Below are 23,801 nucleotides of genomic sequence, written 5' to 3' on the forward strand. Positions count from 1 at the left end.
AAGTAAAAAGACGGAAGAATATATTACATGCAGATAGTAACCAATAGAGGGCAGGAGTGACTATACTAATATCAGATAAAATAGACTTTAAATTTAAAAAGGTTATAAGAGGGGTACCTGGGTGGCTCAGTTGGTTAAGTGTCTGCCTTTGGCTCAGGTCACAATCCCAGGGTCCTGGGATTGAGCCCCACAGTCGGGCTCCCTGCTCAGCAGGGAGCCTGCTTCTTCCTCTGCCTGCTGCTCCCCCTACATGTGCTCTCTCTCTCTCTCTATGTCAAATAATAAAATCTTTAAAAAATAATAAAAAGGTTATAAGAGACAAAGAACAATATTACATATCAATAAAATATTCAACAGAGCAAGAATGTATAACAGTTATAAACACTTATGTACCTAATGACAGACCATCAAAATATACAAAGTAAAAACTGACGAATTGAAGGCAGAAATAGTTTTACAATAGTAGTTGGAGACTTCAGCACCCTACTCACAATAATAGAATATAGGAAAGAAAATAGCATAACCAAGTAGAGCTAACAGACATACAAAACACTACCCAGGGGCGCCTGGGTGGCTCAGTCATTAAGCATCTGCCTTCGGCTCAGGGCGTGATCCCGGGGTCCTGGGATCGAGCCCCACGTCAGGCTCCTCCGCTGGGAGCCTGCTTCTTCCTCTCCCACTCCCCCTGCTTGTGTTCCCTCTCTCGCTGGCTGTCTCTGTCAAATAAATAAATAAATAAAATCTTTAAAACAAAACAAAACAAAACACTGTACCCAACAATAATAGCATCCACATTTTTCTCAAGTGCACATGGGCCATTTTCCAGGATAGATGATATGTTAGGCCAGAAAGTAAGTCTTAGATTTTATTTTAATTTTAATTTTTATTATTTTTTTATACATGAAACTAATATCATACAAAGTATCTTCTCTAACCACAGGAGATTAAGTTAGAAATCAATAACAGGGGCACCTGGGTGGCTCACTTGGTTAAGCATCTGCCTTCGGCTCAGGTCATGATCCTGGAGTCCTAGGATTGAGTCCCACATCGGGCTCTCTGCTCAGTGGGGAGTCTGCTTCCCCCTCTGACCCTCCCCTCTCTGGTGCTATCTCTCACTCTGTCTCTCAAATAAACCAATAAAATCTTTAAAAAAAAATCAATAACAGAAAGAAAACTTGAAAAAAACCACAAAATTCTGGAAATTAACACATTTTTAAACAACCAGTGGACAACACTAGGAAACTTAGATAATGATTAGAGATAAATGAAAATAAAACACAATATGCCAAAACTAATGGGACCCAGAGAAAGCAGTATTAAGGGGGAAATTTACAGCTGTAAATGCTTATTACTTTAAAAAATAAGAAAGACCTCAAATTAACAACCTGACTTTATAACTTAAGGAACTAGAAAAAGAAGAATAAACTAAAACCAAAACTAGCAGAAGGAAGGAAATAAAGTTTAGAGCAGAGATACATGATATAGAGAATAGAAATAAAAAAGTTGATTCTTTAAAAAGATCAACAAAGTTGGCAAATGTTTAGCTAGATAGACTATTTTTTAAAAGGAGGGAAGACTTGAATTACTAAAATAAGAAATGAAAGTGGGGACATCATTACAGATTCTACCAAATTATAAGAGAGTACTGTGCACAGTTGTATACTAACAAATTATATAACTTTGATAAATTGGACAAATTCCTAGAAATAAAACCTACCAAGACTGAATCACAAAAAAAAAAAAAAAAAACAAGAAAGGAAGAAAGAAGGAAAAAGAAAGAAAGAAAGAAAGAAAAATCTGAATAGACCTGTAACTAGTAAGGAGATTGAATCAGTAATCAAAAATATCCTGACTAGAAAAGGACTGATTTCACTGGTGAGTTCTACCAAATAGTTAAGGAATTAGTATCTGCTCTTTTCAAATTTTTCCAAAAATCTGAAGAAAAGGGAACACTCCTTAATTCATTCTATGAGGCCAGCATTACCCTGATGCCAAAGCCAGACAAAAACACTGTAAGAAAAGAAAACTACAGACCAATGTCCTCCCCCCCTTTTTAAAAGATTTTATTTTTAAGTAATCTCTATACCCAACGTTGGGCTCAGTCTTACAGCCCTGAGATCAAGAGCCGCATGCTCCACCAACTGAGCCAGCCAGATGCCCCCCAGTATCTCTTATGAACGTTGATGCAAACATCCTCAACAAAATATCAGCAAACCAAATTCAGCCACATATTTAAAAAATTATATACCATGACAAAGTAGGATTTATTCTTGGAATGCAAGGGTGGTACAACATAGAAAAATCAAGCAATGTAATGTACCACATTCATGAGATGAAGGAAAAAACCCCCACATGATCATCTCATTTAAAAGGTATTTGACAAAATTCAGTATTTTTTCATCGTAGAAACATTAAAAAACAAGGAATAGAAGGAAACTGCCTCAACGTAATAAAAGCCATCTATGAAAAACCTACAGTGATCAGACTCAGTAATGAAAGACTGAGGGGTTTTCCTCTAAGATTGGAACAAAGTGTGGATGCCTACATTCATTACTTTTATTCAACATAGTACTGGAAGTTCTAGCCAGAGTAGTTAGGCAAGAAAGAGGAATAGAAGGCATCCACATTGGAAAGAAAGAAGTAAAATTATCTGTTTGCAGATGATACGATCTTATATGTACTGAAAGATTCCACACACAAAGAATTTTTAGGACGAATAAACGAATTTGACAAAGTAGTAGGACACAAAGGCAAAAATTAGTTATGCTTCTCTACACTAACAATGAACAATCTGAAGGAAAATTACAAAGGCAGTTCCATTTACTAGAACAGTTCCATTAACAAGAATAAAATACTTAGGAATTAAGTTAACCAAGGGGATGAAAGACTTGTACAGTAAAATCTACAAAACATTGCTGAAAGAAATTAAAGAATACATAACTAAATACACCTCATGTTCACGAATTCGAAGATGTAATATTGTTAAAATGTCAGTGCTGTTCAAAGAGATCTGCAAATTCAATGCAACCCCTATCAAAATTCTAATGATTTTTTTCTCAAAAATAGAAAAAAACCCTTCCTAAAATTTGTGTGGAATCTCAAGAGACCCCAAATAGCCAAAGCATCTTTTGAAAAGGAATAGCAAAACTGGATGACTCACACTTCCAGATTTCAAAACTTACTACAGAGCTCCAGTAATCAAAACAATATGGTTTTTGGAATGAAACGGAATAGAATAGATAGAATGGAATAGAATAGAGAATCCAGAAACACACCCTCACATATTTGGTCAACTGAAGTTTGGCAAAAGTGCCAGTACCATTCAGTGGTGAAAGGAAAATTTTTTCAACAAATGATTCTGGGGAAACTGGATATCCAGATGCAAAAGAATGAACTTGGACCCTCACCTAATACCACATACAAAAATTAACTCAAAATGGATCACAGACCTAAATATAATTCATAAAACAATACAGTTCTTAGAAGAAAACATTAAACAAAAGCTTCATGACATTGAATTTGGCAGTGCTTTCTTGGATATGACACCAGAAGCATAGGCCACAAAAGTAAAAATAGACAAGTTGGACTTGATGAAAAACAAAAATTTTTGTACATTAAAAAGCACTATTCAACAGACTGCAGATGGCAACCCACAGAATGGGAGAAAATATTTGTGAACCATATATTTGATAAGGGATTAATATCCAGAATATATAGAGAACTTCTAAAAGTCCAAAACAAAAGAACATTCCAACTCAAAAATAGGCCAAGGACTTGAATAGACATTTCTCCAAAGAAGATATATGAATGTTTAATAATAAGCACATGAAAAGATCCCCAAGATCATTATTAGGGCAATGCAAATCAAAACTACATTGAGATACCACCTCACACCCATTGTGATGGCTAATACCAACAAACAAAAACGGAAAACATGTTGGTGAGAATGTGGAGAGACTGGAACTCATGTGCAGTGCTCATGGGAAAGTAAATGCTTCAGCTGCTATGGAAAACAGTATAGCAGTTGCTCAAAAAATAAGAAATAGAATCTCCATGTGGTCAGCAATATCACTTCTGGGTCTGTATTCAGGAGAATTGAAAGCATGGTCCCAAAGAGATTTGTACATTCATGTTCACAGCTGCGTCATTATTCACAATAGCCAAGAGGTGGATAAATGTCCATCAATAGATGAATGGATAAGGAAAATTTGTGTGTGTGTGTGTGTGTGTGTGTGTGTGTGTATGTGTATAAATGGAATATTGTTCAGCCTTTAAGAGGAAATTCTGACACCTGTTACAACACGGATGAACTTCAAGACATTATGCCTAGTGAAAGAAGGCAGGCACAAAAAGATGAATACTGTATGATCTCATTTATATGAGGTACCCAGAGCAGTCAAACTCATAGAGACAGAAAGTAGAATGGTGGTTGCCAGGATTAGCTGGGAGGGGAAATGAGATGTTTAATGGGTACAGAATTTCCATTTTGTAAGAAGTTCTGGATAGTGGTCGCACAACACTATTGAGTATATTTAACATGACTGGACACTTAAACATAGGTAGGATGGTAAGTTTTATGTTATGTGTCTTTTACTCAAAGAAAATTAGGAAAAGAGGAAAAAGTCTAAAGGTGGGACAGAAATTTTCAGAGATTTTGTTGGATGCTTTTTAATATTTTCAAGAGCTGTGTAGGTTGGTACACTGATTATTTAATGTGTTTCATTTCAAAACTTAAGACTTTTCCTTGATTTAGGGTTATGGAAGGATCACCTCTTTTAAGCCTATTTACTATGATTAAACTTATTTCAGGATGGGAGTTGTAAGATACTTATAAATGGAATGAATAAAAAGAGGAAGAGGGATTTTCCTGAGTTCATTGGCTGGCTAACATCTCCCAGAAGAGAGAGAGATGAACAAACAATATGTATTCATATAAGAGAAATGATTTCTGTTGGAATTAGCTAGATAACTTTGCAAGCCAAACACAAAGCGTAATATATATTAAGCTTCTGGAGAAAAGAAGGGTGTGCTGAGGCAGAGGCGGTGGGGTGCTGCTCAATCTAACATGGGGTGCAGCTGCAGCTGATGAGGGGCACAAGCAGACGCCTGGCCAAGCTGCTTATTTTGTATACTGGTTTGAAGTCCAGAGTTGAAAATTCTGTTTGCATGTGGGTTCATGATTTGAAAGTGTTCATTTTGGATATCAATCCTTTAACTCTAGTTAATATGTAGATTAAAATGGGAGTATTCGCAAAACCCCTAATGCCTGATACAATGTAGTTATTCGGTAAACATTAGCGCCCATGTTTGAGTTTGATTTTTTCTGTGTTGTAAAAAGGGAATAGATTGACCAGAAATTTCCTAAAAGTATATTGAAATCTCTTGAAACTCTAGATTGTAATTTATTGCTTATAAGGTATATCATTATCCTGATTGTGTGGCATTCTTGTTCATATCGACCGTTTCCTGATGACTGAGTGCTCTGATTTGGTTCTGGAAGGGTCTTGTAGATTAGAAAGGTACAGTGGGTGGACTCTGAAGAGTCTGTTCTTGGGAGGAGTGGTGGCGAGGTTTAAGGAAAGTGACTGGTGGTGGAGAATTAGTCTGCCACTTGGTGAAATTAGAACTGGAAAGGAACTTCGGAGGTGGTTTAGTCTCACCTCTCATTTTGTGGCTGAGGAGGCTTAAGTATAGAGATACATGATTTGTCCAGTGTGATAGCTATAGTGGAGAAGCCAGAGTCAACAGCTTCTAAAGGTTCTGATATCCAAACATCCTAGAACTTAGACTATAGCATTTTTACTTGACTGTATGAATGATAACCTGTACGTGTCATTTTCATTTTAAAAATAAATCTTATATATTAATCAGATCTTTATACTTTTGAGTTTATTGAAATAGATTAATTGAACTAACAGTGCTACCAAAAGTCTCATAAGGAAAATCATTGTTTTAAAAGAAATAAATTCTTGACTTTTTTCTGTTTCTAGGTTAAGTCAGCAAACAAAGAAAACATGGTATTTTGAAGTATGATTAAACTCCTGATGCTGCAGAAGAGGCTAAGAATATTAATGGCCAGATCTAGGTAAGTTGAGGTTTACCTGAGAAAAGAAAAAACTTCAAATTCACATTATATTCTTTTAAACAAGAGATTTTAGTCAAGCTTTCTTGAATGCAATCATGTTGCCTCCTTGACTTGCTGTCACCTCCAGCGAATAAGGACAAATGGCTTTAATTAAACTAAGGCAGTGTTTACGAATTTAAAATATTTAGCCAACTTTCTGCAGTATCAATCTTCCCAGACCGTAGCTATCTTTTGTTCTTGAATGTACGCTCGGTTACTTTCCTGTGTTGCTTTCTCGAGGGAGCATAGTTATGTTTTTGCCGGGTTATGAATTTGGTTGGGTAAGATGGTGAAATCATATGGTTTCTCATCAAGTGTTTATTAGTGCACATTATTAGGTCTTACACAACTCAGATGTGGTCTCCAAATACTAACCTGGTGGTCGTAAATGCAGAATATCTGGTATCTTGCCTTTCCCCTCGCCTAGGAGTTTGTAGTTCAGGAGGAGGCAGAGATGTGGATGAGACTCCACATTAAAAAGTCTCCTGTGTTGGAGGATTGACCACAGCTTCCCATTGTTCCAGCTGTTTCAGTCTCTTGCTCCTACTAAGCCTGTTCTTCAGCCTTACTGAGGCCTCCTGTTCCTTTTTGCCTCCATTTGCTTCCCCATTTCATCAGGCCTCTTTCTTTACTTCTGTCCTGACCAGACCTGATGATCCATCACTTCAAACCCCCGTTATTGCCAATATCCTTTAATTTCCTTGTGCTCTTACCCTCTGACCCTGGGTCACTTGCACAGTCTGCCCTCTGAACTGCCGAGCGCTGCTGCAGAAACAGCATAGTCTTCCCCTCCAGCTTCTACTGAGCCCTCAGGGCAGCCTGCTTAATCATCCTGCTGCCTTTCTTGGGCAGCCCCTCTGTGAATAATCCTGCCATTCTCCTCAAGTCCCTCGTTCTGCAAACTTGCCTTCTATTTCACGAAGGACATTTAGGATGAGAGGTGTTACCTTCTTCAGCTTCTCTACTATGCTTCGTCCATCCTTATTTTCTTCCGTCTCTCCTCAGAGGACAAGGCATTCCTACTTCTAGGGGCAGACTTCTCATTCTGGGTCCTGCAACTCCTCTTCTCCAGTTTCCCCTTCTGTCTTGAGCCATCATATAGCACATTTTTTTCTTTTGGTTTTTTTCCTAAATATTTTAACCTTTCCTGACCTACTGGTCACAAACCCGCATCAGTCTGTGTCATCTGAAAACAAATAACTCAAGCAACATATTTTCTTTTCAAACCATGTCTTTCTACACTGAAGCACTCTGCCCTCTCCTTGTTGAACCTGTTCTTGAAACAGCAGTTTCCATTCCCTGGGGGGCTGCTTCCTTATCTTCCATTTCTTCGCTTCGGTTTGGTTTCTGCTTCTAGCAGTCTACTGTGAATGGAACCCTCCTTCTTGACACTTTCTTTTTTCAGCTGGTACTATTTTGATTTTTTTTTTTCTCCTTCACTTCTTCCCTCTCCTCCAGTACTTCCACGTGTCCCAGAATTAGAATTGAAATTCCCCAGAATTTCAACTATAGACCCCTCTTGATACTGTCCTTGGGCAGTATTTTCTGCTTTATGGCTTCAAATACCATGTGTGTATCAATAATTTACCTCCTTCCTCAAATCCATACTCATGTATTTAACTCTGTTGCATATCTCCATTTGGTGGTTCTCTAGAATCTCCACTTAACGTGTCTAAAACTGAACTAACCACCACCATTTCTACTTGAAGAGCACCGTGGTGTTTTCTGTCTCAGGTAATGGAACCAGCACCCATCATCCGCCACGCTAGAAAGTGCCTCTTCCTTCCTGTCTGCTTAGCCAACTGCTCCATGCTGCTGACGGGTCTCCCTGAGTATTTTAAAAATTCATCTTTTTTTGTCTTTATTCCTAGTATTGCTGCTCTGGAGTTAGGTCTGTAGCATATTTCATTTTTCAGTATTCTTGAACTGGTTTTTCTTCTCTGAGCTGAACTACCACTTAAATTTATTCTGCAGGTGGATATGTTTAAAATGAAATTCTGAGCACCTCACTTTCCTACTTCAGATTCTTCGCTGGCTTCCCATTATGCGTAGGATAAAATTCATTCTCCTTAGTATGGCATACAAGGCTTTTGGGTCACATATTAGGCTTTTCATTAATTAGTGTTGTACTGAATTGAAACATTCCGTGTGGATAGAGTTTCAAGTAGGTTGCGCCACCGCCCACATGTCCTTGACGACACAGGAGGTGCTGCCTTCATAGGTAGCCCGGGAGGTGGCAAGTAGAAGAATGATTTTCTAGGGCTCCCTGGCTGGCTCAGTCGGGGGAGCGTGTGGCTCTTGATCTCGGGGTTGTGAGTTTGAGCCCCATGTTGGCTATAGAGATTACTTTTAAAAAATTTAAAAAAAATCTTTAAAACAAAACAAAAAAAGAATGATTTTCTACTCCTTTTGAGAAATAGTTTAAAATTATTCCTTTGAAGCCCCACCTTGTGAAGCAGAAGCTACACTGTAGGAATCTCTTAGCTCTTCATGTTCAGGAGCAGGTCAGTGGGGAGGATGGGCGTGTAATTTCAAGAAGACTTGGTTTCTGGCATTTATCCCTCTACTTAAAAAAAATGTTTTTAGTATTCCTTTGCCTCTCTCTCATCCCATAATTTATTAAGTGTTTTCAGGCATTCCTTGTTTTATTGCACTTTGCTTTATTGTGCTTTGCAGATACTGTGATTTTTACAAATTGAAGGTTTGTGGCAACCCTGCTTTGAGCAAGTCTGTCAACGCCATTTTTCCAATAGCATTTGTTCTCTTTGTGTCTCTGTGTCACATTTTGGTAATTCTCACAGTGTTTCAAACTTTTTCATTATTATTTTATTTGTTATGATGAACTGGGATCAGTGATAATGACTCACTGAAAGCTTGGATTGATGGTTAGCGTTTTTAGCAATGACGTACTTTTTCGCTAAGGTACGTACATTGTTTTGTGAGACATACTGCTGTTGCACGTGACTAGACTGTGGTATAGCGCGTACGTAGCTTTTATGTGCACTGGGAACCAAAACAGTGATTGACTCACTTTATTGTGACACTTGCTTTTTTGCCGTGGTCTGGAAGCAAACTTACAATATCTCCAAGGTATGCCTGTATTAATTTTTTTAAATTAAACACTTGCGGACCACGTCAGGACGTGGCTATGTCAGGTGGTACGTTTAGTGCCCTAGAAAATTAAGAAGAGAAGGTTCCTATCTTCAGGGAAATCACAGTGAAGTGAACGTTGAGACAGATAAACATTACAGTAGAATGTGATAAATGCCATGATACAGTCATGTCCATTTGACTGGGAAGACACTGGATGCCGTCTAGCTTCAAGTTACTTGGAGTCCCAGTTCGCACCTCGTTGTTCAGGACCCTTTATATGGTTTGGCCCCTGCTTATGTTACAGCTGACCCTGTGCTCCAGTCATCTTGGACACCTCACTTTTTTCTGAATGCAGTACCACCTTTCATGATCTTTCATGACCTTTGTCTTTGTATTCTTTGTACTCTTACCTGTCTCAAGTTTCTATCTTTTGCCCAGTGCACTGTTTCCGTTCACCCTTTGGAGTACCAGCTCAGATGGTGCTTCCTGCCCTGCTAACCCAGAAAGTTATTTGCTCCCTTTTCTGTGCCCGCAGAAGTCTTCTCATATTCTCATATAACATTTAATCATAATGCATTATCTGTTTACATCTCTGTCTTTCCCTTTAGACTCATGACTCTTCAGAAGTACATGCTGTGATTAATCATCTTTATGCCATGTTATTTAGCTGGCATATTACTTAGAGCAAAGTACCAAATATGAGGCTTAATTAACTTTACTACTTTATCACTTCTTTTGGTTTGCGCACTAGTATACTTTTTCATCTGCTTAATACCTGCCAGCATTCTTTACCTTTGTTTAACACAATTCAGTTCATCCAGCTCACAGGAGACTTAGAGCACTGCTGTGTGCTAGGTAACATGTTAGGTGTGGGGAATGCAAAACTGCATAAGGTCTCTTCCTGCTTGGGAAGGAGCTTCGGTAGAGGGGGAATGATGGTTAAGTAAACAGATGGTCTATCACAATTTCTACTAAGTAAGCAACGTGAAGAATGCTATGATACTGGGAAGCCCAGGGTGCCTTGGGAGGTATGTAAGAAGTGTAACTCTCCCAGTTGCTTGGAATCAGAGAAGGCTTCCTGAAGGAACTGTGCAGTTGAATCTTGAGAAGGGAAAGGAGCAGCATGGAAGGATGGTTGCTCTGGGGGAATTGTTAAGTGTGACTTGGGAGGGCTTGAAGCAGAGACAAAGAGGGTTCAGACTAGATCTGTAGCCAGTGACAAGATGGTGAAGAACCTCATTTCATGCTGATAAGCTTCAAATTTTTTCCTAAACATGGTGAAGAGCCCCTGAAGAATTTTAAGCCCGTTTTATCAGATTTATGTTTTTAATTAAAATTTAATAGCTTTTTATGCTTCCTTCCCTCCCTCTTTTCCAAATATTGTCACATTCATTCTGATTCTTCCCCTTAATTTTTAAGTGATGTTTTGAATTTTTCCATTGTTCATTTGGAGTTTTCTTGAACACTTAATGTCACCTGTAACCTATTATCTCTAATCTTGTGTGGGAAAGAAGGATTAGACAGACACGCTGTGTCAGTTTTGCCAATAGTTTCTACGTTGAGTTACTCCTTGATTGTTGGGTTGTTTTTCTCTCTTAATGAACTAGTCCAAATTTGTTTTTGTGTCTTATTTGCCAATCAACTTTTGCCTGGTGAGATACATAAAGGATATACTACAGTGAGTAATAAGAATCAAAATACCTTCCAACCTTGAAGTTCAACATCCCTTTGGAATTTTATTAAAAGAGGGACATGAAATTTCTGATAAACCATTGAGGGTTAATTCCATGAACGACTTTATTTAAATAGTGTTACATATGAGATGAGACCTTAATTGGTTTGTGGTTTTTTTTTTTTTTAAGATAATTTAAAAATAGAGCAGACCTTTGCAAATTAAACTGGAAATTTGAGATTTCCATGAAGTCTACCTCACAAAATTATTTTTCTTGTCACTGAGCAAAATTTACCAGCTGAGTGTGTGAAATCTAGCTCAGCCCTGTACCTTCTTGGGCTTAAATTTCCTTATCAAAATAATGCAGGACTTGTGTTAGATGATTTCTGTCTCTTTCTGTTTCATGATTTTTGTATCCTACATTTAATAATTTTTTCCAAATTATCTTTCATGTAGTGCTCACATGGTCTTCTGAAGAAGCCATGGGTAGCTGTTGTAGCTGTCCAGATAAAGACACTGTCCCAGATAACCATCGGAACAAGTTTAAGGTTAGTAAAACTGGTTGAGTTATATCTCTCTGCCTAGTCGGATGTTCTTCTTTTTCTTCACATAATGTATCATACTTCCTCACTTTTATCTCCAGACTCTTCTATTTCTCTTTGTGTCCACTCTGCCTTTTCTTGTTTTAACAAATGATGACGGTATGTTCTTACCGACAGTGTGGAATCCTCTTTTGCTTTCCCTCTGGTCCTCTGTATCCAATTAGAGCCATACAGTTCTAGTAAATTTTTTTTTTTAATGCCATTTTATAAGTGCCTCTTCAGTCTGGTCACCACCTCCCAGTCATTGCTTCATGCCTGGGTAACTTCTTAGCTCTGCCTTGAGTCAGTCACCTTTGTGACCCATCCTGCAGTTGACATCATATTAATCTTACTCTTCCATCATTCTAAAACTTCTGGTGTTCTGTTACGTAGAGCGCAGATGCTCCATTTCTTACCTCTCCACAGCCATTTAGTGTCTCTTGTAGTCTGACCTCAGGTTGTTACTCATTGTGGCCTCTGGGTCACACAGACCCAGGTGTGAGTCGAAACCCTGTTGCTTTGTAGCTTTGTGACCTTGGGCAGGTTACGTTATCACTGTGTGTTTGTTCCAGTTTTGTACAGCGGAGAAAATAGTATTACCTGCAGTTTGGGATTGTTTTGAGGATTAGATGGGAAAAATATGTGGAAAGCGCTCTGCCAGTCCCAGGAATATAGACCGTTTTCTCGAAGTGTTTCCTACTCCTCGTAGTCTCTAGCCATTTTCAGAAACTCAGCAGTGCGAGGCCTCCCCCTTCCGTGAGCTCTGTGCCAGTCTTGTCTTGGTCTCTCTGAAGCATACCTTCTTCGTCTCTGCCACGGCACTGCATCTTCAGCATGTGCCCCACAGCCCCTGACCCATCAGTTCTCTCCTGAGGCCCAGCCGAAGTCCCTCCTCTTCTCGGGTGAAGGCTCCTCCAGCCACCTAGGCCACGTTTCCTGCCTTTTGCAGCCTCTGTCGCACCCATTTGTCAATCGCTCATATACAGCGTTGTGTTGTTGACTTCGTGTTTGTATATCCTATATCCTCACTGGGCATGTGAGCGTCTTGTGGGTAGAGCAGGATATTTCACTGCTACATAATCCATGCCCGGCACACACATTGGTTAATGAATGAACTAACAAAGGAACGAATAACTGAACCAATCAGCAGCAGTGCATTTTACTGACAGATTGGTGAATTCGTGTATGACTGTCAAGTGGGAACGTTAGGTTAGCATTAATTGAACTTTCTTTTTTAGGTCATTAATGTGGATGATGATGGGAATGAGTTAGGTTCTGGCATAATGGAACTTACAGACACAGAGCTGATTTTATACACTCGCAAACGTGACTCGGTCAAATGGCACTATCTCTGCCTGCGGCGCTATGGCTATGATTCAAATCTCTTTTCTTTTGAAAGTGGCCGAAGGTGTCAAACTGGACAAGGTAGGTAGAGCCTTTAATTTTTTTCCCCAAACAGTATCACATTTGAAAATTGCTCTTTCAGTTATTCTATTTACAATGTTTAAATAAATACTTTACTTTTTTCCTGATAGAAAAAAAAATTTCCCCAACTAAGTGGATTGTTAAGAAAAGAGATAGAGTAGACTGTGTCTTCATTTATCAGGAATTTATTTATTTATTTATTTATTTATTTATTTATTTAAAGATTTTATTTATTTATTTGACAGAGACAGAGACAGCCAGCGAGAGAGGGAACACAAGCAGGGGGAGTGGGAGAGGAAGAAGCAGGCTCCTAGTGGAGGAGCCTGATGTGGGGCTCGATCCCATAATGCCGGGATCACGCCCTGAGCCGAAGGCAGACGCTTAACCGCTGTGCCACCCAGGCGCCCCTATCAGGAATTTATTAAGCACATTCTCTATGTCCAGAATTTTGACTCATATTATTTAAGATTTTCAGTAGATGATTAGCTCCAGTAAATCGACTATGTATCTTTACTGTTATAACCCTTTGGGGGAAGAACCTAAACTTTAGAGTCAAACAGAGCATAGTTTGGTTTTTTTGCTGCCTACTGCTTGAAAGGCCTTGGGCAAGTTACATGATCTTGGTAGAACATCAAATTTCTTCTGTATCGTGGGCAGTGCTAATCACTACTTCACAGAACTGTTGTGATGGTTAAACAAGGTAAGGGTTGTAAACTATCCAGGAAGGGACTGTCAAATAGTAAAGGATCACCTTGGTAATGGCGATTTGGGCGCCCCCTGCTGTTAAAAAGCAGATGAAAGTAAGTATTCAAATCTTGTTTTTGTCTGCCTTGTTTTGGGCCAGCTCCCTCAGACATAGGAAAATTCCGTGAATTTCCTTTTGGGTTTATGTTTTGAAACAGAATATCATTAATTTATCAGGCATCTATTTAAAAGGCCTTTCTTCCTGTCAGTGCATAGAATGCTTACTTTACAGTTTCATTCTTGACAGGTGTTCCTGTGTTTTTTTTAAAAAAGCTATAGCTACTGTTTTCCCCTTCTCTTTTATATTTGTAGGAATCTTTGCCTTTAAGTGTGCCCGTGCAGAAGAATTATTTAACATGTTGCAAGAGATTATGCAAAATAATAGTATAAATGTGGTGGAAGAGCCAGTTGTAGAAAGGAATAATCATCAGACAGAATTGGAAGTCCCCAGAACACCTCGAACACCTACAAGTAAGTACCAGTTTTCCCTCTTGTATTTTGAATAGTAGACATTTATAAATTTTGGATTATGGGTATTTAATCTGTAACGCCTTAGAAGTCACCATTGGCTAACATAAGTGTAATAGTAGTCAGGTTTTTTGTTTTACACTGTTAGAGCTTATAATTATAAACGTTTTTAATATTTTAAGTAGGAAAACATTAAAAGTTCTATGTTATCTAAAACGTGAATGGAAAGTTGGGGTGGAAGGAGGGTGTCGTTCGTGCTCTGGTTTCTGTCGTGTCTTACCAGAAACACCTTGCTTAATTTTCTCAGCGCACATTCCATTCTCATTCACTTTTATCTCTCTGTCCTGCCCCGATATCCTGCTTTTCTTCTTAAACCAATAAACAAAAACTCAGCTCCAGGGTTTGCTGCTCAGAATTTACCTAATGGTTATCCCCGCTACCCCTCGTTTGGAGATGCTTCGTCCCATCCCTCAAGCAGACATCCTTCCGTGGGAAGCGCACGCCTGCCGTCAGTGGGTGAAGAATCTACGCACCCTCTGCTTGTGGCGGAGGAGCAAGTAAGCACGTACTGCTGTCTAACAGGCGGATTGACTGTGTGGCCTTAAAGCATTGCTGCACGATACGTGGAAGTTCTAGTCTGAATTTTAGCTTTCACCGTTTGTTGGTGATGTTTGTAGTGAAGAATCAGAGGAGACCGCATGTGTTTTCTAACATATGCCGAATGCATACAGGTGTGGAGGGAAACAGCGTCGCAGTAGCCCGTGGGCTCAGGAGGGGCACATCTGTAGATGAAGACAGGTAGAACTAATGGTCAGTTCCTGTCACAGTAACCTCCGGTGGATTTGGAATTTAAATTCCTTTTGTATCAGTGGACTACTAGCGGGAAGGTAGATTTTATTGTCAGTGTTTTTATGAAGCTATGTAATATTTCTGACTATTCTGTTTTTCGTTTGAGGAATGAAGTATTTGGCTGAACATTGCCTATATATTAATTAGTTATTCTTATCTTTTGTAAACCAAATGGTCATATATCATTAAGAAATTTTTACTGTTTTAAAATCTATATCTCTGTGTTCTTTACATGTTAAATTAATTCTTATTTACCATAGTTATACTTCCTGCAGTTTTTGCATTTTATTTTTGAATTTTTTCAAATTTTATATATAGTCTTCCAAACTTTTTTTAAAAATTTATTTATTTTAGAGAGCGCGCGCATGAGCAGGGGGAGGGGCAGAGGGAGAGGGAGGGAATTCCGAGCAGAACCCCCCCCCACCCGCCTCCCCTCCCAAGCCGGTGCTCAGTGCGAAGATCCCGAGATCCTGACCTGAGCCAAAATCAAGAGTCATTGCTTAAGTGACTAAGCCACCCAGGTGCCCCTAGTCTTCCAAACATTTTATATTGTTCCCGCAAAATACTGTTGACCTTTTCTAAATAGTGATGATTTCTTAGTAGGTAGTATTTATTTTGTATAAGTGCATTTTATAGAACCCTTATTAAATCTAGCAGGGTTTTTAACTCCTTATTTGGTCCCATTGTCTGCAGATCTTGATAAATTTGTCTCTCTCTCTTTTTTAATTCTTGTTATTCCTTATTTCTGAATCATGTTTTAATGCATTGATGAGAATTTCTAAAACAACATCAAAATGGTAATCCCAATTTGTTCCTGATGTTTTTTTAACAGAATGCTTTTCATGTATCAAGTACACTGTTATGTGTTATTTTGGAGTAGTTACTCTGTTTTTGTTTTTTTGGGTTTTTTTTAGATTTTTATTTATTTATTTGAGACAGAGAGGGAGAAGCAGCCTCCCGGCTGAGCAGCAAGCTTAACATGGGACTCAATCCCAGGACCCTGACATCATGACCTGAGCCAAAGGCAGGCGGTTAACTGACTGAACCACCCAGGCGCCCCTAGAGTTAATTATTCTTTTATCAAGTAAAGAAAGTATTTCCACAGTCCTCATCAAGTAAAGAAAGTATTTCCACATTCCTCCCCTCTCCCCCCTTTTTATTGGTGAAAAACTAATACAAAAGCTTTGAAGGAAGAGTATAGGGAGAAAGTTAATCGATAACATTTAACGGATATGGTCAGCCTTTTTTTTTTTATTCTGTTTTAAGCAAGTTATTTATCCACTCTTCCATTTTGCTTTAGGTACATACCTATGTCAACACTACAGGCGTGCAAGAAGAGCGGAAAAACCGCACAAGTGTGCATGTCCCATTGGAGGCGAGGATTTCAAATGCTGAAAGCAACACACCAAAAGAAGAACCAAGTAGTATTGAAGACAGGGACCCTCAGATTCTTCTTGAACCCGAAGGAGTCAAATTTGTCTTAGGACCAACCCCTGTTCAAAAGCAGTTAATGGAAAAAGAGAAACTGGAGCAACTCGGAAGAGACCAAGTGAGCGGAAGTGGTGCCAATAGCACAGAATGGGACACTGGCTATGACAGTGACGAGCGAAGAGACGCGCCCTCTGTTAACAAACTGGTGTATGAAAACATAAATGGGTTATCTATCCCTAGTGCCTCAGGGGTCAGGAGGGGTCGTCTGACATCCAGCACCTCAGATACCCAGAATATCAACAACTCAGCTCAGAGAAGAACTGCGTTATTAAACTATGAAAATTTACCATCTTTGCCTCCTGTTTGGGAAGCCCGCAAGCTTAGTAGGGATGAAGATGACAATTTAGGACCAAAGACGCCATCTCTAAATGGCTACCATAATAATCTAGACCCAATGCATAACTATGTAAATACAGAGAATGTAACAGTGCCGGCAAGTGCTCACAAGATAGAATATTCGAGGCGTCGGGACTGTACACCGACAGTCTTTAACTTCGATATCAGACGCCCAAGTTTAGAACACAGGCAGCTCAATTACATACAGGTCGACTTGGAAGGCGGCAGTGACTCTGACAACCCTCAGACTCCAAAAACGCCTACCACTCCCCTTCCGCAAACCCCTACCAGGCGTACAGAGCTGTATGCTGTGATAGACATCGAGAGAACTGCTGCTATGTCAAATTTACAGAAAGCACTGCCACGAGATGACGGTACATCGAGGAAGACTAGACATAATAGTACTGACCTGCCCATGTGAGCCCGGAAAGCGGTACCTTGTTTGCACCTTTGTGAAGTTTTAAAAAATGAAGATGCAAGTGCTTCATTTTCATTTCTAAACACTAACTCCTTTTATAGACTGATAAGATTTTTTCTGAATATTTCCTGTGCTTCTTTAACTAAAGGGAATTAATGTAGAGCAGGTACTCATTAAAGAACACTAGTTTCCGTATATACTACTCAGTACTGTGCAGCAGCATTCCCATTTTCACAGTGCCTATTTCAAATGAGAGCTGAAGTGAGTGACATGCTGGGTGATTCTTACCAATATTCTGGACTTACGCATATCATTCATGTCTAAGTCATGGTTGGCATTTAAACCATTTTATAAAGCCTCTTGATAATGTGCATCGCTAACAGATAACTCTAGGCTTTGAAAGTAATATTTGTAGATTCACTATTCATGGTATATGGCCTCCAGCATGTAACATGAGGAATCCTTTATTTCATTAATTGTAGGCTTTTTGACTTGAGCCAAAACATATGTAAAGGAAATAGAAGTACCACACCTCCTTGTATACCAGTCAGTTCCTTTGCCTTCTGCGTTACTAGAAAGAGCCCTGTGCCCGTGAATATGATTTGCTCTTGGTGTATCAAAAGGCAGGAAGGAAACAAGATTTTCTGTTTACTCATCTCATGATGTCATTTGAAGGGCATGCCCGGGTATCTTAATCCGAATTACACTAGACTCAAGAAATCAGCCTCAGGTCACTTTACCCAAACACATTTGGAAATCTGAACCACGATCTCTTGAAAGTTTCTCTCCTCTAGATTATTAACAGTGACATTGTTTTCTGGAGGCATTTGTGCCATTAGGTTGCCATTTACCTTCAGTTTGTTCCTTTGGTATTTGGGATGTCTTATTTTGTTGTTTAGTGTCTTTTTTTCAACTTAAAATGTTTTGAGTTTGTATATAGTTCTGAAATTGGATTATGTGTTCGTTGTTGCTTAGTTTGCATTTTTGTCAAATTGTGGTTTTGAAGGTTCATTTGGAACTTACTGTTATTCTATAACAGGGTTGCCCTTGTCCAGTATTTATTTATATGCTGTTTACTTTTCAAGTTGATAAAAACATTCGCTCAATTTGAAATTTCACTTGTGCCCATAGGTGATCTCTTTAACAGTGAGAAAAAAAGGAAACTTCTTTTAACAGGCAAAGTTCCCTAAAGGTACTGTGTTTTCTCTGTGGGCACTCTCCCCAGCACTTTAGCAGTGATTCCCTCATCACATGGCTGCAACTGTACTTTGCCCACAGTAGTGCTACTCAGCTCTGCTGTCCTTTCACTCATAGCTGGATCGTTGATTACCCCTTGATTTCATTAGAATGTTAGGATTGTCGCCAGCATAGCAGGTACAGTGGAAGTCTTATAGCAATGAGATTGTGTCATAATTTAGGATTTAAAATGAATTGAAGTTTATATAAAACCGAAGAGAGTCCATATGTCTAACTCTTGGAAAATCAAGAATGTTCCAGTTTCTCAGACACTAGAGAAGACAAGAGACAGTGGAGTGGAAAGCGTAGGTTACTGTTTTCTCTAAATCTGAGGAAGTCTGAGGTCATGATTTAGATCTATCTACCAGATGTAACTAAGGTTAATTTAGCATGAAAAGGTTTCAGTCATACAGCACCCAACCTGATCAGTAAATAACCTAATTATAGGACAGTGGATGGATTAGCAGAATAATAGAGTGGGACCATTATAAAGAAAAAAAATTATTAAAGGTGTCTTTGTTATTTTCAGTGCCATTGGTTTATGTGCATAGCAGAATTTTCTTTCTTTTTTTTCCCTGTGAACTTGGTGCTTACTAAAGTGTTCACTGTTCTCTAAAAAGAGAACAGTGGTATAGGTGTGTGGTTTCCATTTTTAATATATTGTTCCATTTATGCTTTCTTCTGAGTGGATTGCTGATCGTGCCAAATCCATGTGATGGTTTTTGTAAGGTGGAGTAAGAGTTATAATGGAAGCAGTACACGTGGTTTTCTCCAAAACGAGCGGTCAGAACAGAACCTCCAAATGAAAGGGCTGACCTGCTGATTCATTTTGGAGGTTGGATACTTTATTTTCTTTCTTTTCCTCATCATTTTCATTTTCCTTCCAGATTCTAATTAGTTTTTATATATTTTAGGTAGCTCCAATATAATCATCGCAGTTTATGCTTTAAATACCGTGTGCTTTAAAAATGAAAATGGGACCAATTTGTCTGCTAAGAATTTGATTTTAGGTACTATGAGTATTAGGAAGATGTATACAACTGGTGTTTATTTCTAGGTGTCTCTGGAAATCACCTGTGCTCCTATTTAATAAAAAGTGATGTAGAACACTACTTGTCCGTTGCAGTAGTCTAGTCATGGGCATTAAGCTCTGTCCTGGAAGAATGTACCTGGTACTAGGTGCATTTTAGAATGAGATATTTTATTGGGATATAATTGTGGCCATATGTTTCAGATTTTCTGAGACAAACCTAATTTTAGATATTCTGTTCCATTGATAGACCATGGGATCCCACTTTTTGGTTTTGGAAATATAATCACTGTTCAGATGCTTTCCCCCCAATAGAGTCCTCTTTTATCCATACAGGTGATGACAGCCTTTCATCCCAGATCAGAGGTTAGAAACTGATGTGGGTATTACCTGTGTTTTTTCTTCATGTGTTTTATTTCCCAGTTTCATCTTCCTTTAAAAATGCAAATATGGTGCCTTCCCTCCCTCCAGGAAGATTGGCAAATAGTTCCTTTTATTTACTGCTGCTGTGGAGTGATGAGATATGCACTTTACTCTTGAAGACTCAGCAAAAAGCTTTTCACTTCCCAGTATATCCGGAATAGATCACATTTGGGACTTATGAAAATTTGCCAAGCAGTCTTTGTTTTTATAGATATTAATGTTGACCCCCACAGTTCAATGTTATCAGTCAAGCTAATGTATGTTTATTCCTCTCCCCTCAAAAAAATCTGTGGCACAACATATAAAAATGTACCTCAGTAATGTTCTATTAAAAATGGGACAGGGGCCTTATGTTTTCATAATTTCCCAATAATGTGCCACCATATTTTTGCCTCAAGGTAAAGGTTTTAACAAGCTAAAAAGTACTTCCCGCTTCCCCCTGTGCTGTTCCTAACCTATAATGCCCAAGTGTTTTGTGCAATGTGTAGTGTGTGTGTGTGTGTGTGTGTAAATATATATATATGTATATGTGTATATACATATATATATATATATATATATCTCTCCTTGGAATAGACATACCATCAGAGACAACATTCAGAAGTAGCTGATGTATTGGCATCTTATTCATATTTCTGATATGTGAGGTATATGGTACTAATTACCTTTTCCCCGATGTTTGCCAAATTTGAATAAAGGCATTGGTACGAAATTACAGAATGTATAGAAAATGTTTTTGGCTTGAAAAACTAACAGATACTTTATGACATACCACAATATACTCTGCCCAAACCAGCACCCTATCTATCCTGTTCTTTACATCCCTATTCCCCATTCCTACTTCCTCATTTTTGGGGCGTATAACACAATTCTTTTGTAGCATCGATAGAATTGCAATTCTATGACAATTGGACAATAATAGCATGGAAACGGACTGGTATTAATAGTACAGTAGTCACCGGTGTGCCACATTTGCATTAGTAAATGCAAAATATACATTTTATAAAGGAAAAATTTTGTGTTATGTTTTTATTTTCATTACATTGTATAATACTGTAAGATTATTGTACGTCCTAATTTGCATTATAAATGTTTTTTTCCTACGTAAAGGCATAAATATAGCAACTTTGTATAAAGGTAGCTTGTTAGATTTTTAATTTTTTCTTTTATAAAAAATTGTCTAACAGTGGGACTACCATTGCCAAATTGTATATGAAATAGGAATTTTATCCCCTATGGTTAATTTCTTTTATAAACATTCCATATTTCTCTAATAAAAGACATAAGTGATACTGTACTATGCATAAATTGTATATTAATGCTGTTTCATATCAGCATTTTAAATTTTGGTTTGCATTTTTAATATTGGCAAAATTTACCACTGTTGATTAAAACCTTGTTGTATATGTAACAACACCTTTTGCCCTCTATCCCTTCCCACCCTTTGTTCTCTGTTTCTCCCTATCAGTGCCAACTTCATACATTTTGTAGCATGGCAATAAAATATAACTTTTACACTGAGGCCAAGTGTGGCTTTTTGGAGGACGTGGAGCTGGGAGGATTGCCCTCTAGTCGTTCTTTGCATATGACTTTTTGCCATATAAACCGTATCTCCAGGCATGAGAAGTTATCTCATATATGATGTAAACATGCTTTTAAGGACAAGTGTGAATGTGCTTTTAAGCTTAATTTTTGTCATAACAAATGAGAACTAATTTTTTTATCTTTGGAAAAGTCAGAGTTCTTGGAGTACAATCGAACCTTTATTAACTGGAGTACTTAATAAGCTAATAATTGAATTTAGTTCAACAAGGGCTAAGCAACACATTTTTAAAATCCTTATTTATTGTAGAGTATTAGTATACTGTCCTAAAAATTATATGTAAAATATGGTTTAATCTTAGATGATTTAGGATCTTGCAATGCCTTACTGTTGTCATTCTGGCATAAATTTCCCCAATGAGGTACTCAAGTTGATACTGGAAGCTGAGCTGACTATATATACACTGACCTTAAGCATTCATGAAAAACTGCTTTGTTGAATAAAATCTGATCGGAGTTCTTATGGTTACTTTCCCCTTATTGCCGAAAGTAGATTGCAATAAAACCCCAATAAAAGTTTGGTTGGATACCTATTTAAAGTTTTCCTGTATTTATATTTCATACATTTCTTAAAGCTTTATGATAAGAGGGTTTATTTCTTAGTCTCATATCATTGCCTCCATTTTCAAAGTGATATATAATGAATGGGTTAAAGATCATGTTTCATCAAAGTGAAATGAAATTTTAAGTATTTGACAGACTCCCTCACAGTTTTATCTATGCGGTCATTCAAACTAGTAGTTCTCAGCTTTGGGACTCCAAACCTATTTTTAAGTAAAAAATGCAAAGCTTTCTATTTGGGTACGGCTCAAGATGGAGGTCATTTAAACAATGAAGGGGTAGACAAGACCACATGTGATTGGCTGCTTATTATGTGCCAAACACCATGGAACCCATAGATTGATTGGTTAAGATGTGGCAGAGACCGCATCTTGGGAAATTTGGGCATTTGTTCTCAGAAATTAAAAACTTCTTTGGATTATTTCTGTATTCTTCTTTTGAGTTCCTTTGAAGACAGTAGTTATTCACATGTTATTCTTATTTAATGGATGAGCACAAACTAGTTCCCTGCTACTAATAAAGATAGCAGTCCTTGTGCTCAAAAGGATTTGTAGTTTAGAATAGCTTTACTAATGGGGGCAATGCCCTTCTCCCCCGCCCCCAGAGAACTAAGCCCTGAGGCAAATTGTATATAATAAGTTATTCTGATACCTCTAGAATGGTACTAGCTGTATACCTTAGGAGAATTAACAAAATTGTTACTCCAATTCTTAGTATATGTGGTATGATATAGACACACACACAAAAAAGGGCATCAAACTCGGTCTAAGAATGGAGATCTTCGAGAAAAACCTAGAGGAGGTAATCCCTAAGGTGTTTGATGAGAGTCTTCATAGATTTAGAGGAGGAGAGGAAAGGATGTCTTAGGGAGAAGGAATAAGGTACAAAGGCACAGTTGTATTTAACTATACATAGATCATGATTGTTCAATGGCGGCAAGTGGTCCCATATGACTGGAGCGTAGATTGCAAAGACAGGGTAGGGGATAGAGAAGGAAGAAGAAATGAGAGCACATAGGTGTAGAATACTAAGGGATTTTTGTTTTAATCTAAATGAGGTGAGAATTTGGAGGATTTTAAACGTTGGAGAAACAATAGTTCAAAAGATTATTCTGACATCAACATGGAGGAACACTGGAGGATGTGACATTTTAATGAAGCAGGGAGGCTGAGTTAGGCTCTTATAAAAATGGAAGCAAAACTGGATAAATGCCTTTTCAAAGGCATTGTTGAAAGAGTATTTAGGTTAGTTATTGTTGTGCAACAAACCACCCTAAAACATAGTGGTTTAAAGCAACAAATCCTGTTATTTCTCCCATTGCTGTAGATCAGGGTGGGCAGACTATGGAACCCATCCAAAGTTACAAAGCTAATAAATAGAAGAGCTGAAATCCAAACCCGTGCAGCCTGATAACAGAAAACAGACGCTGAGCGTTTAACCCCTTGGGTACAAGGGTGACACCAAAGGAAGTAGGAAAGGAAGAGTCACAAACACATGCAAAGGGGAAAGAACAAATTGCTGAGTCCCCAAATAGGGGGTCTGCTGGGTGTTTCTGGCCTAGCTCCACAGGTGGCAAGGCCTGCCTCCCAGTCCCCATCCAAATGCCCCTGGCTATCTTCCAACTTCACTAAAGCCAAGAAGGGAGGGGGCATTGATTGGTTTCTCCATCACCCAGGGTCTCAATCTTAGGTAAGTCTCAGGCTTGCCGGAGGAGATAATGTTTCCAGGTAAGTGATTTGGCCCACAAT

At 38.4% G+C, this 23,801-nt stretch overlaps 1 protein-coding gene across 3 annotated transcripts in view; it reads left to right on the forward strand.

The window, feature by feature from the left end:
- FRS2 (fibroblast growth factor receptor substrate 2) overlaps window positions 1-22,025 on the forward strand; it is a 112,073-nt gene extending 90,048 nt beyond the window's left edge. For all 3 annotated transcript variants that reach the window (XM_040637253.1, XM_040637252.1, XM_040637254.1), the window contains 6 exons: window positions 5,991-6,085; window positions 11,346-11,437; window positions 12,709-12,895; window positions 13,952-14,110; window positions 14,501-14,664; window positions 16,257-22,025. In XM_040637253.1, coding sequence (XP_040493187.1) covers window positions 11,372-11,437; window positions 12,709-12,895; window positions 13,952-14,110; window positions 14,501-14,664; window positions 16,257-17,204 — 1,524 coding nt within the window. In that variant the 5' untranslated portion in view covers window positions 5,991-6,085; window positions 11,346-11,371 and the 3' untranslated portion in view covers window positions 17,205-22,025. The remainder of the gene's footprint in view (window positions 1-5,990; window positions 6,086-11,345; window positions 11,438-12,708; window positions 12,896-13,951; window positions 14,111-14,500; window positions 14,665-16,256) is intronic.
- The last annotated feature ends 1,776 nt before the right edge of the window (window positions 22,026-23,801 follow it).

This window comes from Ursus maritimus, unplaced genomic scaffold, assembly GCF_017311325.1.
Source record: "Ursus maritimus isolate PB19 unplaced genomic scaffold, ASM1731132v1 scaffold_21, whole genome shotgun sequence".
Classification (NCBI taxonomy): domain Eukaryota; kingdom Metazoa; phylum Chordata; class Mammalia; order Carnivora; family Ursidae; genus Ursus; species Ursus maritimus.